At 45.6% G+C, this 13,074-nt stretch overlaps 1 protein-coding gene across 1 annotated transcript in view; it reads left to right on the forward strand.

Annotated features, from left to right (window-relative positions):
- The first annotated feature begins 638 nt into the window (after window positions 1-638).
- NECTIN1 (nectin cell adhesion molecule 1) overlaps window positions 639-13,074 on the forward strand; it is a 113,489-nt gene continuing 101,053 nt past the window's right edge. Inside the window, 4 exon segments of the mRNA XM_029283657.1 lie at window positions 639-735; window positions 5,358-5,705; window positions 8,363-8,665; window positions 9,403-9,520. Of these exon segments, the coding sequence (XP_029139490.1) occupies window positions 639-735; window positions 5,358-5,705; window positions 8,363-8,665; window positions 9,403-9,520 (866 nt within the window).

The following is a 13,074-nucleotide window of genomic DNA, read 5'->3' on the forward strand; positions in this document are numbered from 1 at the left end:
CTGGGAAGCCAAGCCATGGTTTGCGGGGATGGGTGGCTTCAAGATCTTTCAGGATAGGACCTTCACGAGATGCCTTCGCCAAGCTGGTTGAGTGGGACCGGGAAGAGCCGTTCCCATTCAGGCTGAGCACCTCTTGACAGGGCATTTCAAACAAGTAGCTGAGTCAACTTGTCTTCCTGGCTGGCTTTCAAGAGGTTGGGTGGGGAAGCCAAAGACGATCACCCCAAAGCCTGGGAGAGGGGGAGGAAGTGCTCAGGGCTGGAAGGCTGTTCCCAGGCCCTCTCCTGCATGACCGTTCATGTGCTCCCGGACATGTCCCAGCATGCAGAATGAGCCATAGACACTTCAGAGGCTGAGCCTGGAAAGCAATGGCTCCCCTTTGCAGGTGCAGAAGCTTTGCTCCCTGGAAAGAGAGGAGCAAAGAAAAGTGGGACGTCTTTCTTTGGATGTATTGGTTGGTTAGCGGTCTAAAGTCTTCTCCTCAAAAGGCCAAATCTGGACACAGCAAGCAAGGGAAGATCTGTTTGTACGATTTCCCTTCATTGACGAATCCCGGATTGGCAAATAGTTTAGACTTGGCTGTTTTGCCCAGTTTAGGAGGGTTTGGTTGGCTGGTGAGGGAAGGAGAGAGAATCCACATGGGACTCGGAGTCTCTTATGCCACCACGCTGCACAAGAAAAACCTGACTCACAAATCCCGGGAACCGGCGTCGCTCCTCCTGTTTTCTAATAAGCGTCTGGGAGGATGAAAAGCGAATCGGTAGGCAATACAGGCAGTTCTCGATTTACGGCACAATTTGGCGGGGGTTAAGTGAGTCACGCCCAATTTTACGACCTTTTGGGCAGAGGTTGTTAAGCAAAATCACCTTAGTTGTTCAGTGAATCGGGTGGTTGTTAAGTGAATCACGGAGCTTCCCCCACTGACTTTGCTTGTGGGAAGCCAGCTGGGAAGATCACACATGGTGACGACCCCAGGATGCTGCAACCGTAGTAAAATACATGCTACTTGCCAAGTGCCCTCATTTTGATCGTGTGACCATGGGGGTTGTAAGTGCAAGGGCCTTGTAAGTCCTTTTTTCAGAGCTGTGATAACTTCCAGTGGTTGTTAAATGAATGGTTGTAAGTTGACGACTAGCAGTATTGAGCAGATATAGGTGGTCCTCAAGTTATGACCACATTTGAGCCCAAAACCTGTGTTGCTGAGCCAGATATTGAACTGAGTTTCGCCCCATTTTACGACTGTTCTCGCCACAGTTGTTAAGTGAATCACTGCACTGGTTAAGTCACTAAGATAGCTGGTAAGTGAACCCGGCTTCCCCATTGACTTTGCTTGTCAGAAGGTCTCAAAAAGGTTTTATCTTCCGACCGAAGTGGTACCTATTTATTTACTCGCAGTTGCAGGCTTTCAAACACATTACAATACAGAGCCCCCAAAAACCACCTCCCAAAAAAAAACAACCCTCTGCCTCTGATCTCTTTGCTAACTGACCAGAGGACCCTGCAGGATTCCCATTGGCTCATGAACAAGCGTTGAACCAAGGCCAATGCACAGGTGATGCCCTTGGTTTTATGGGGTGGTACCACTTCTGAGCATCTCCTTCCTTTCCATTGGTGGTCTCTTGGAGCCCGGGCTGTTACCTCCCGAAGTTCACGATGTCCGTTGTGTCCAGTGGTGGGATTCAAATAGGTGAACAACTGGTTCTCTGTGTGGATGCCGCTTCCGGAAGTCCATTCTGGACATCGGACAACAAAAAATTAGCTGCCGGTTCTGCCGAAGTGGTGCAAACTGACTGAATCCCACCACTGGTTGGGTTCCTTTAAGTAGTGAGTTTCCTAGGACATCTTGAGGTTCTTCAGAAATTTTTCCAGGCCTCCTTAAGAGGTTCAGAGAGCGGGTGGACCAGTTTTTCTCCAGCAAAGCAGCCTGCCTGCTTACTAGCGCCTGCTTACTGCCACCGTATTACCCTGCGGAGCTCAGCCATGGGTGTGTTTCGCAAGATGTAATCGCATTTTGCATGGGGTGGGGACAATCCCGTCGAACTGGCCTGCCTGGTGCCTGTCGGTGGATTCAGGATGTGCCTGAAAATGCGGGACGCCGCCCTGCCAGAATCTTTTAGATTGAACATGCAGGGTTTTTCAGCAGGCCTGAAGAAGTTTCTCACCCAGCCCACTGATGTGGAAAAGGGAGATGTCAACCCCCCCCCCCCCGATGCTTTTCCGGAGGCACTTTGTTCTCTCTTCCTTTTTAAATTTATTTTTACCTCCATCTCTCTCTCTCTCTCTCTCTCGTTCGCATTTCCCCAGGCTTTCTATTTCTTTGGGATGGGCAGGTGGGGTGGGAGGGTCTTGCTTTTCCAGTTCTCGGCTGTGCTTAACCATCCCCTTTCTCCCCCCCCACCCCCAATCTCTTTTTCTCTGTACGAAATAAAAATACCAGCCATATAATTACTGGCATGTTATCTCTAAATACACAAATCAGGGAATATGCAGCCACAGCAGAAATTTAAAATGGGGAGGAGGAGAGAGAGTTGGAAGGGGCATGGTTGAGGGAGGAGACTTTGCTGCCTTTTGCTAAAAGGACCCAGGGCTCATTTTGCAATGCGAGAAGGAGGAGGGTTCAGACGTTTTTAATGCTCAGTCACACACCCCCCTTTTTTTTTTCCTGGAAGGTTATTGATTCCAATAGAAAAAGGCTATTTGTAGCTCAGGGTTGAAATGTGGGGTCCTTGGTGCTCTCTGAGCCTGGTTTGTCTTCTGGCAGACGTTTCATGACCCATCTAGGTAACACCATCACTGCTAGAAGGGATTGGGATTTGTGAGGAGGAGGTGGAGAAAGAGGAGGAGGACATCCATGGGGTCTTTGATGCTGTCTGAGGTTGGTTGTCTTCTTGGAGACATTTCATGACCCATTTAGGTAACACCATCAGTGCTAGAAGGGATTGGGGTTTGTGAGGAGGAGGAGGAGAAAGAGGAAAAGGAAGAGGAAGAGGAAGAGGAGGACATCTATGGGGTCTTTGATGCTCTCTGAGGTTGGTTGTCTTCTTGGAGACATTTCATGACCTATTTAGGTAACACCATCAGTGCTAGAAGGGATTGGGGTTTGTGAGGAGGAGGAGGAGGAGGAAGAGGAAGAGGAGGAGGAGGACATCTATGGGGTCTTTGATGCTCTCTGAGGTTGGTTGTCTTCTTGCAGACATTTCATGACCCATCTAGGTAACACTGTCAGTGCTAGAAGGGATTGGGGTTTGTGAGGAGGAGGAGGAGGAAGAGGAGGAGGAGGACATCTATGGGGTCTTTGATGCTCTCTGAGGTTGGTTGTCTTCTTGGAGACATTTCATGACCCATTTAGGTAACACCATCAGTGCTAGAAGGGATTGGGGTTTGTGAGGAGGAGGAGGAGGAGGAGGAAGAGGAAGAGGAGGACATCTATGGGGTCTTTGATGCTCTCTGAGGTTGGTTGTCTTCTTGGAGACATTTCATGACCTATTTAGGTAACACCATCAGTGCTAGAAGGGATTGGGGTTTGTGAGGAGGAGGAGGAGGAGGAGGAAGAGGAAGAGGAGGACATCTATGGGGTCTTTGATGCTCTCTGAGGTTGGTTGTCTTCTTGCAGACATTTCATGACCCATCTAGGTAACACTGTCAGTGCTAGAAGGGATTGGGGTTTGTGAGGAGGAGGAGGAGGAGGAGGAGGAGGAGAAAGAGGAAAAGGAAGAGGAAGAGGAAGAGGAGGACATCTATGGGGTCTTTGATGCTCTCTGAGGTTGGTTGTCTTCTTGGAGACATTTCATGACCTATTTAGGTAACACCATCAGTGCTAGAAGGGATTGGGGTTTGTGAGGAGGAGGTGGAGAAAGAGGAAGAAAAGGAGGAGGACATCTATGGGATCTTTGGTGCTTTCTGAGGTGGGTTGTCTTCTTGCAGATGTTACATGACCCATCTAGGTTACATCATCAGCTCTCCGAGAGCAAAGCCCATTCCCTCCTTGCACTGATAACGTTGCCTAACTGGGGTCATGAAACGTCTACCAGAAAACAAGCCACCTCAGAGAGCACCAAGGACCCCACTGTACGGAGAAAGTCTCCCCTCCACCCTGCCTCCCAGCCCTTCCAAAATTCAGTTCCTATGAACCGTCACCCTGACTGGGTCTGCTGTGAAACTGCAAACTGCTCCTCGCCTTCATCTTTCCTCTCTCCCGTTCGTGGTGCGCCCCCAAAGCAACATCATCGGGGCCTCTTCCAGGCTGGCCCCCTGCAGATACAATCACCCTGCAGCCAACTGGCTGAGGCTGATGGGAGCGGCCAGCTCAGCACCTTTGAAAGTCACCAGGCCAAAGAAGGCTGCCTTGCATCAAAGCCCTGAGCCCCATTAAGTGGCACGGCTCTTCCTCCTGAGTCAGCACCCCTTAAGTTGCCTTGTAATGTTTATTTTCTTTCAGTGGCTGGCTGCTTTTGTCTCTGTGTGTGTTTGTGTGTGGGAGGGACGTTTTGTGTGGGGCGTGGGGTGGAATTCTATTTATCTATGCTCCCATGTATTATAGAATTGATGCATGCTAGATTTCCATAACTTACTTGTTCCCTATGCCATCCGCCTGGTAAACTCGCAAGATTTGTTTTTCTTGCCATGTATGTGTATACACCCGAACTAGACTGTGTTGTTTCTCTGGGCTATATGCATGTGTGTGTGTGTGTGTGTGTGGATGTATGCATAATTTATTTTTTATTTTTTTTATTTATTTATTGGTCATGTTTATGCAGTGTATACTGGAGGCGGTTCCCTCTGAGAGCTGTATGCAACAAAATCTCATTCTAATGTATGCTGATTAGTGTACATTTAAAGGGACAATAAAGTTATTATTCCATTATTCTGTTCTGTTCTCTTTCAAGAAAAGAGACAGCCTCTGCAATGGTCTTTTGGGCTATTTTTGCACACAATACTAAGTTTAGTTAGCTTTAACCTTGGTTGTTTCCTTGGTGCGTGTGTGTGTCTGTGTCTTAGTATGTTGTGTGAACCCAGGCCACTGGGTGACTTAATGATTCATTGCGTTGTGCAAACCCAGGAAATGGGAGAATTCTTGCAACAAGATGAAACATGTTGCCAAATTGTCTCCCATTAATCTTCTGCGCTTTGGAAGGGCTCACGGGAATTTGTGGTTCCAAAATGACAACCTTGGCAGATTCACAAAGACAACGTTGGAAGCCCAGCAAAAAAGATCCTTTGCAGTGACATCCTAATCTTCATGGATTATGTTACCTAGCTTGGAAATAGTAAAACAATTGTAACCCCAAAAATCTTAGCTTGGAGAACTCTTTAAGAAACCAACATCTCCTAATCCTTCCCTTCCTCTTTCGTTGTAGGCCTCTGGGCTCAGAAGGTGCTTGTCAATGAGACGGTCTCTGGCTTCATCGGGACCGACGTGGTCCTTCACTGCAACTTGGTCAAGATCAATCACACGAGGATCACCCAGGTCACCTGGCAGAAGGCCAGTAATGGCTCCAAGCAAAATGTGGCCATCTACAACCCCGTCATGGGGGTCTCCATCCTGCCCCCCTACGAGGAGAGAGTGGTCTTCCAGAGCCCCTCCATCACCGATGGGACCATCAAGCTATCCAACCTCCAGTTGGACGATGAAGGGATCTACATCTGTGAGTTTGCCACCTTCCCCACTGGCAACCGGGAAAACCAACTCAATCTCACTGTATTGGGTATGTTGCCAATCTTGTTTTATTTTATTTTTTTTTTTATTTATTTTTTATTATTATTATTATTATTATTATTATTATTATTATTATTATTATTATTATTATTATTATTATTATTATTATTATTATTATTATTATTATTATTATTATTAAAATTATATGCTGCCCTCTCATTGTCAGGCGATTCTGGGTGGCTTACATCACCATAAAAGCAAAAATACGAAACATTAAACATTAGCATGGACAGAAATTTGATAAGTTAGGAACCAGAATACAACAGGGTGGAGGTGAGAACTTCTTCCTACTCTGCTAACCAGCACCGATCTGGAACGCCCCATCAGGGTCCCATGCCAGTTGGCAGAGACAGGTTTTGAGGTCATTTTGGAAGATCAAGAAAGTGGGAGGGGTCAGATCTCACCTTGAGGGGCACAATGTTCCAGAGGGTGGGAGCCTCAACAGGAAAGGCCCTTCTCCTGGAAGCTGCCAAAGAGAATTCCTTGATTGTTGGGGTCCACAGCATGCTCCTTCTGCCAAAGCAGGTGCAACATTGCCTACCTGCTGGGGCTATAGCAAAGACAGAGTGTGCATCAGAGTGATCCATCCGTCTTCCCCTATGCTGTTTTATGTCCATGTGGCTTCACTAGTTTCTTAGTAGGTGTAGAACTAAGCGGTATCTCTAACCAGCTGAACAAGAGCATCAAGGATGGAATCAAGAGGCTTCACGATTCCTCCTTCCTTTCCAGTCTTTTTCTCCTTTGCACATGGGGGTGATTTCAGTCTCCTCCCACCCTCCCTGAGTGAGAACAGGGAGGGGATGGAGAGCAGGACCAGAAATTCAGAGAGCTTGGAAAGGTTTGCATTGTGGTTAAAGCTCGGAGGACTTTTTCCCTGCCCAAAAGATATAAAAAAATGGTTACATTTCTAGGAATTAGAAACTGTTTTTTTAATGGATTCAAAAAAGAGGAACTGCAGGAGCAGAAAGGAGAAGTGGCTTTTCCAAATTCAGAGGAATTCCTTTTCAGGTTTCCCTCCCCCCCCCCTTCATAGATCTCATGTGTAAACACTTGTTTTACCTGTCTGAAAACATTTCAATTTCCAACTCTTGGCAAACAAATCTAGAATTGCACCCAGCTCTCCAGAAAAATATTTGATCATTTTCCTTTTGTCCTGTCTGGGGCTTATATTTGGTAAACATATTTTACTCTTTGTGAGAAAACTCTCCACTGAGTTAGAATGAGAGTAGGAAACATTTGCCTTCCTTCTGAACAAACTTTGTCTTGTCCTCAAATGATCACCTGTGTCATCGGATGTTCTAGATAGATTGTTCTGCAACGGCCTCTCACTGACTACAATTCAGTGTTTCTCAACCTTGACAATTTTAAGGCATGTGGACTTCAACTCCCAGAATTCCACAGCCAGCAATGCTGGCTGTGGAATTCTGGGAGTTGAAGTCCACATGCCTTAAAATTGTCAAGGTTGAGAAACACTGGACTACATCAACTATGTCAGAGTTTTTAACTCTCTTGCAAATTTGCTTGGAGACCCAGAAAACTGGGAAAAGCTGCATCGATGTTGGGATTAAGGAAAAGAAATTGACTCTGGACAAATGCAAATGTTTGTGTACAGGGTGAAGCTATTATTCAAAATATTGCACAACCTCCCAGTCAGGGCTTCTTGTTTTGAAAATATTGATGCAGGCCATTTAATGTAAACCCCGAAGCAAGTTTACAGCAATAATATAAAAACAAAGCTCCGTAAGGAAAATGATCCGTGAAAAACATCAACATTAGTGGGAGTTAGTGGCTGAGGAAGGTCATCCGCAAAAGATGTGGTTTGGGAGAAAGCTCAGAACCAAGCTAGAACTCACAGTCTCCTGGTTTATAGCCTCACTTTGTAGCTACTACATCAAACTGGCCCTCCGCTTTTATATTAGGGAGGACTTATTTTTGAATTCAAGCCTTACAATCCACACATTTCACTAAGCCATGGCCTGTTTTAACTCTAGTCTGTAGAATAACCGTAGTGACTTGGCTCAAACAGAGCAGAGACATGTTTCAGAATCAACAGGCTGACCTAGAAGTCAGGTAGATCAGAGCACCTGCTGTTTCCGCTTCAATGTTTTTTTGGGGGGGAGAATTTGAGGTGTGAAACGAAGGTGAGATGTCATCAGAGGCTACTAAAGAGCCCTCAGCTTCTCCCTTTCCAGCACACCGGATTTTCATAGCATGTTTGCTATCCTGCCCAGATGAAGAACGACTCAAAACGTGCCCCATTTTTCATGAAATGTGTCACTCCAATGAATTCAGATTCAGCAGTGGGATCTCATTTGTGGTTTGTATTGTTTTACTCCATGTATATATATGTATTTATAAGATTTGTATTTCCTCCTGTCTTGTAAAACACAACTTTGGATGGCTCACTCACAACAATAATAAAAACACAAACAAGGAAACAAGCTGAGGGCTGGTTTCATTTGAGATGGGATTCACAGAGAAATCCTTGTCAACAAGTCTACCTAGATCTTCACTGAAGTTCAGCTCTTGGGCAAACTAATGAGGAGGACCACTAGGTTGACGTTCATCAAATGACTCATGCTCCTTGTTGGTTACTTGATCATGACTCCTTTGCTTCTGCTTGCTCATCCCTTGCCTTTTCTTCAGCCAAACCAGTGAACCGGATGGAGGGCACCTCCAGACCATTGATTGCCAGGGCCGGCATGACAGAGAAAATCCTGGTGGCCACCTGCATATCCTCCAATGGGAAACCTCCTAGCACTGTGACCTGGGACACTAAACTGAAGGGCGAGGCAGAATTCCAGGAGATCCGCAATGAGAATGGCACCATCACTGTGATCAGCCGCTACCGTCTTTTACCAAGCCGAGAGGCCCACCAGCAGCAGCTAAAGTGTGTGGTCAACTACCAGTTGGAGCGTTTTACGCAGAGCATGACCCTCAACGTGTTGTGTAAGTTGAACAAACAGGAGTGATGCTTAGCAGTGGAGCTGGGACTTCAAAGTGACAGAACCTAAAATGGGAGATCTTATCTTATCACAGCCACCTTAATGAAGATTTGATTACTTCCCTTGTTGGGGAGTTGCACTAGGCATGGGCTTTCCTGAGGGAGGAGGGACAAGTAACAAAACATGTGTGATGATGTCAGGACATGAGGACATCTGCAACCATCATCGTTGACATGATGGGTGTCATGCATGTGTCATTGTGACATCAATGGCTGCAGAAGCCATTGTTAGGAGATGAAGCTGGTCTCCAGGGCATCCATTAATGTTTGAATCTTCTCTCGCCCTACCTCCTCTTGCTGTTTTTCCTACTCTCCTGTCTTCTCCTGACTCTTCTCTGCTTTCCCTCCATCCTTCCTCTTTTTCTCCTTGCCTTTCCGATTCCACTTTTGCCCTTACCTGTCCAATTTTTCCTTTCTTCTCCTGGGCTCATCCTTTCACCCTTGTTTCTCTTCATCCTTCTGTTCTCCACACCTCCTCAACCCCGTTCTTCCCATCCTTCTCTTCCTCAATGTTGCCCTCATTCCTAATCTTTTCAACCACACTTCTACCCTCCTTGGCTCTCTTGACTCTTTCTTCCCTCCGTCCCTGCTTCTCTCTTCCCTTACCCTCCTCCTTCCTTTTTCCCCTCTCTCTCTTTCACCCACCTTCTTCCATTCTGTTCTCCCTGCTCCTCCTTCACAGATGAACCTGAGGTTAGAATCGATGGTTTTGACAGTAACTGGTATCTCAACCGGAAGGATGTCAAACTGACATGTATATCAGACGCCAATCCCCCCGCCATGGAGTACCAATGGAAGCGGTAAGTATTGACCCACAGCACATGGATGAACAGTTCTTTGTAGCATTGAATGAGTGGGGAACCAACTGGGAACACTTTTGCGCCCATAAAGTTGCTTTAAGAGCTATTTGGTCAGACTGTGCAGGTGAAGAAAGAATGATTGACACCTCTTTTCCTCCACTGTTTTACGAAAACTGTACCCTGAAGACTGCAAGGTAGCGTTTCTAAGCAAGGCCCAGTTTAGCTTTTCCATTTGTGCTGCTGTTCTCTTTGTGAATCTTTTATGCCACCCTTTTATTTATTCTAATTCTAGTCATTTCTGCAATATTTGTTACATGGTGGGTTTTGGGTTAGAAAAATGACCGTACTAAATGCTGCTGATGACATAAAGAAATGCTTTCTCTTGAGTTTCCATGTTCGATCTGATAGAGGCAGCCGCCATATAGAGAACAACAGGAGTTTTAAGGATTAAGGAGGATGGACTGCAACCCGTTCCAAGTCCCTCCTCCAAATCTTAACAAATATAGGTAGTCCTTAACTAACAACTGTAATTGAGCCTGCTATTGTGGTCATTAAGTCATGCCGGTTATCACATGACCGTGCCTGATTTTATGACCATTGTTCAGTGGTTGTTAAGTGAACACAATTGTTAAGTGAATCCATTGTTGGCGATGGGTGTTTTTTGCTGGAAACCAGAAGTAAATAGCAGTTTCTGGCAAAAAATAATAAATTGCAAGGCACAGTGGTTAGAATGCAGTATTGCAGGCTAATTCTGCCCACTGCCAGCAGTTTGATCCTGACTGACTCCAGGTTGACTCAGCCTTCCATCCTTCCCAGGTCGGTAAAATGAGGACCCAGATTGTTGGGGGCAAATAGGCTGACTCTGTAAACCGCTTAGAGAGGGCTGTAAAGCACTGTGAAGCGGTATAGAAGTCTACATGCTATTGTTATTGCTAAATCATGGTCATTTGACTATGGGGCACTACAAATGGCTGTAAATGCAAATCAGTTGCCAAGAGCTTAAAATGCAGTATTGTGAATGCAGAGAGGGGGGAAGGGCTGGTTATTGGAACTCGAAAACTGAGTTGTAAGTACCTTTTGGGGGGGGGTTCTGTCCTAACTTTGAACAATCATTAAGTAACTGGATGTAAGTTGAAGACCGCCTGTCCCCATAGCAAACCCTGGACTCCTCCAAGAGAAATTGATCAGGGTTTGCCTCTGACTAGCTGCAAACGCTGATCAATTTTGATCCTATCAGGATGCAGGGTGAGAGTCTCCCTGGCGGGCAGGTGTTTCACAAAAGCAAAAAAAAAAGGGGGGGAAAGGCCACCATCCTCCCACACACGGTTTCTGCAATCAAGAGCATCTAATTAGCAGGTGAGAAGATCTGACCTGTTGCACCTCTCAGGTGTTAGCTCATTCTCACCTTTCACAGCTTGCAGGACTTCTTTAGACCTCAGAAGTAGGTCTCTGGCGCTGGATTCCGGTTGGTTTCCCTGGAAAACATTCAAAATAAAACCCACACATCTGTTCAGGCCTGGTCGTCCTCAGATATTCCCACCTCTTCTTTCTTTTTTTTAAAAAAAATGCTCCTTTCTCATGTTTGGCAACTGAGACATTGTTGGGGATATCAGTTTCCACCCACCTGAGCATCTCCGACTGGCAGTTTAGGAAGGAGCATGTGTGTTTGTGTGTGTGCGTTTGTGCGTTTCCAAGCAGACACATTTGGATCAGCAGCTGCTGAGTCATCGGCCACATCACCTGCAGTGACCTGGATGGAGTCGTTCAGGCAAGCGAGCGGATGGTCCCTTTCTCACAAACAGCCCAAGAAGAGATGGGAGTCATGCTTCTCAGAGGCCCAGTAAGGGCTGAGATTGGCTGCTTCCTGGTGGGCATTCTCACAAACGCGTTGCCTCTAGAAAGCGAGTGTGTCAGAAGGAAAGCTTTTATTTCCTTTCTCTTCTGCGGGCAGAGAGTTAACTGTTTGATAGGGAGAAATCATTAATCCTGGAACCCTGGCATTGACTCTGGACGGGGTACCATCCTCACAACCTTCAAATATGTTTTCTGTGGTTGAAGAAGGCCAGCAGAAGAGCATTTCCCAGATGAGCATGGAGGAAGAAGCTGGCTTATCTAAACAGAGAGAGGCAATCTAATCATCACCATGGGTTGTTCTTTGCAGGATTCTGGTAAATGTGTCTTTACAATGAAGAACAATAGGCTTGTTTGGCTGTGTTTCCTGTCCATCTGGCAACGGATGGAAACTAATCAAAAAGAGAAGCAACCTAGAACTAAGGACAAATTTCCTGACAGATAGAACAATTAATCAGTGGAACAACCTGCCTCCAGAAGTCGTGAATGCTCCAACACTGGAAGCTTTTAAGAAGAGATTGGACAATTATTTGTCTGGAATGATATAGGGTTTCCTGCCTGAGCAGGGGGTTGGACTGGAAGACCTCCAAGGTCCCTTCCAGCTTCTATTCTATTCTATTCTATTCTATTCTATTCTATTCTATTCTATTCTATTCTATTCTATTCTATTTTCTGTACTGTACTGTTCTGTTCTGTTCTGTACTTTTCTCTGCAGACACATCCTTTAGTCAAAGTCCTAGCACTCATAACGTTACACAGTTTGGTCATGAAAGAAAACCACCAAGCTCAGAGAGCATCAAGAACCCCATAATTAATCAATGGAATAGCTGGCCCCCAGGAGTTGTGGGTGCTCCATCACTGGAGGTTTTCAAGAAACAAATAGGACAACAATTTGCCTGGGATGGTATATGGACTCCTGCCTTGGGCTGGGGGGTTGGACTGGAAGACCCCAAGGTCCCTTCCAGGCCTAAGATTCTACGATTCTAAGACCCCAAATCTCCCACTCTCTTTCCTTTCTTTTCAAAATAATGCATTATTAGCTTTCTGGTTGGGAATGCTATAGCTTGCCTTAAATTATAAAGTATTGGTTGTTTCTTCTCAAAGTCCTTGCCGGTGGGGCATGCTAACATGGACAAAATCAAGCTTCCATTTCTTTGGACCAAATAGCTTATGGTTAATGATGGTGGTGATGGTGTTTTGAAGGCAATCAAGTAGATGGTGAAGCTGCTTTAGAGGACCTCTGCTGTTGGGCTAATATTTTCGGAACATTAATTGCTCTCAAGGGGAGGGAGGGGCTTTCCCCACCACCCACTGATTCTAATTGGAGCTTCATCTGAATGCAAATCGGGTCTGTCACCCCTGGGTTGGGTGCTCCTCAATTGCTTTTGCTGAACTTAATTGCTTTCCCTCGGATTGATTAAAAAATGAGTAAACTGCATAATTTACCTCTGTGTACAGAGTTGTTTGTGTTTGCTCAGTGATTTTTCCAAAACACTTTGGAATTGATTTATTTTTATTTATTTTTAATCTTTTTTGCTGAGCTTCTCTCAGTTTCTATCGGGGCTAACACTATGAGGCTGCAATTCCTACATGTGGTGTTTTGTGGGAAAGAACCGTTACTATAGAACAGATAGCATTAGCAAATCTATTTCTGAGGAGATGGGTGAATAAAATAGTCTAGGTTGAAGTTATTTATTTATTTA

Source organism: Protobothrops mucrosquamatus, unplaced genomic scaffold (genome assembly GCF_001527695.2).
Source record: "Protobothrops mucrosquamatus isolate PMUCROS unplaced genomic scaffold, P.Mucros_1.0 scaffold169, whole genome shotgun sequence".
NCBI classification, from domain to species: Eukaryota; Metazoa; Chordata; class Lepidosauria; order Squamata; family Viperidae; genus Protobothrops; species Protobothrops mucrosquamatus.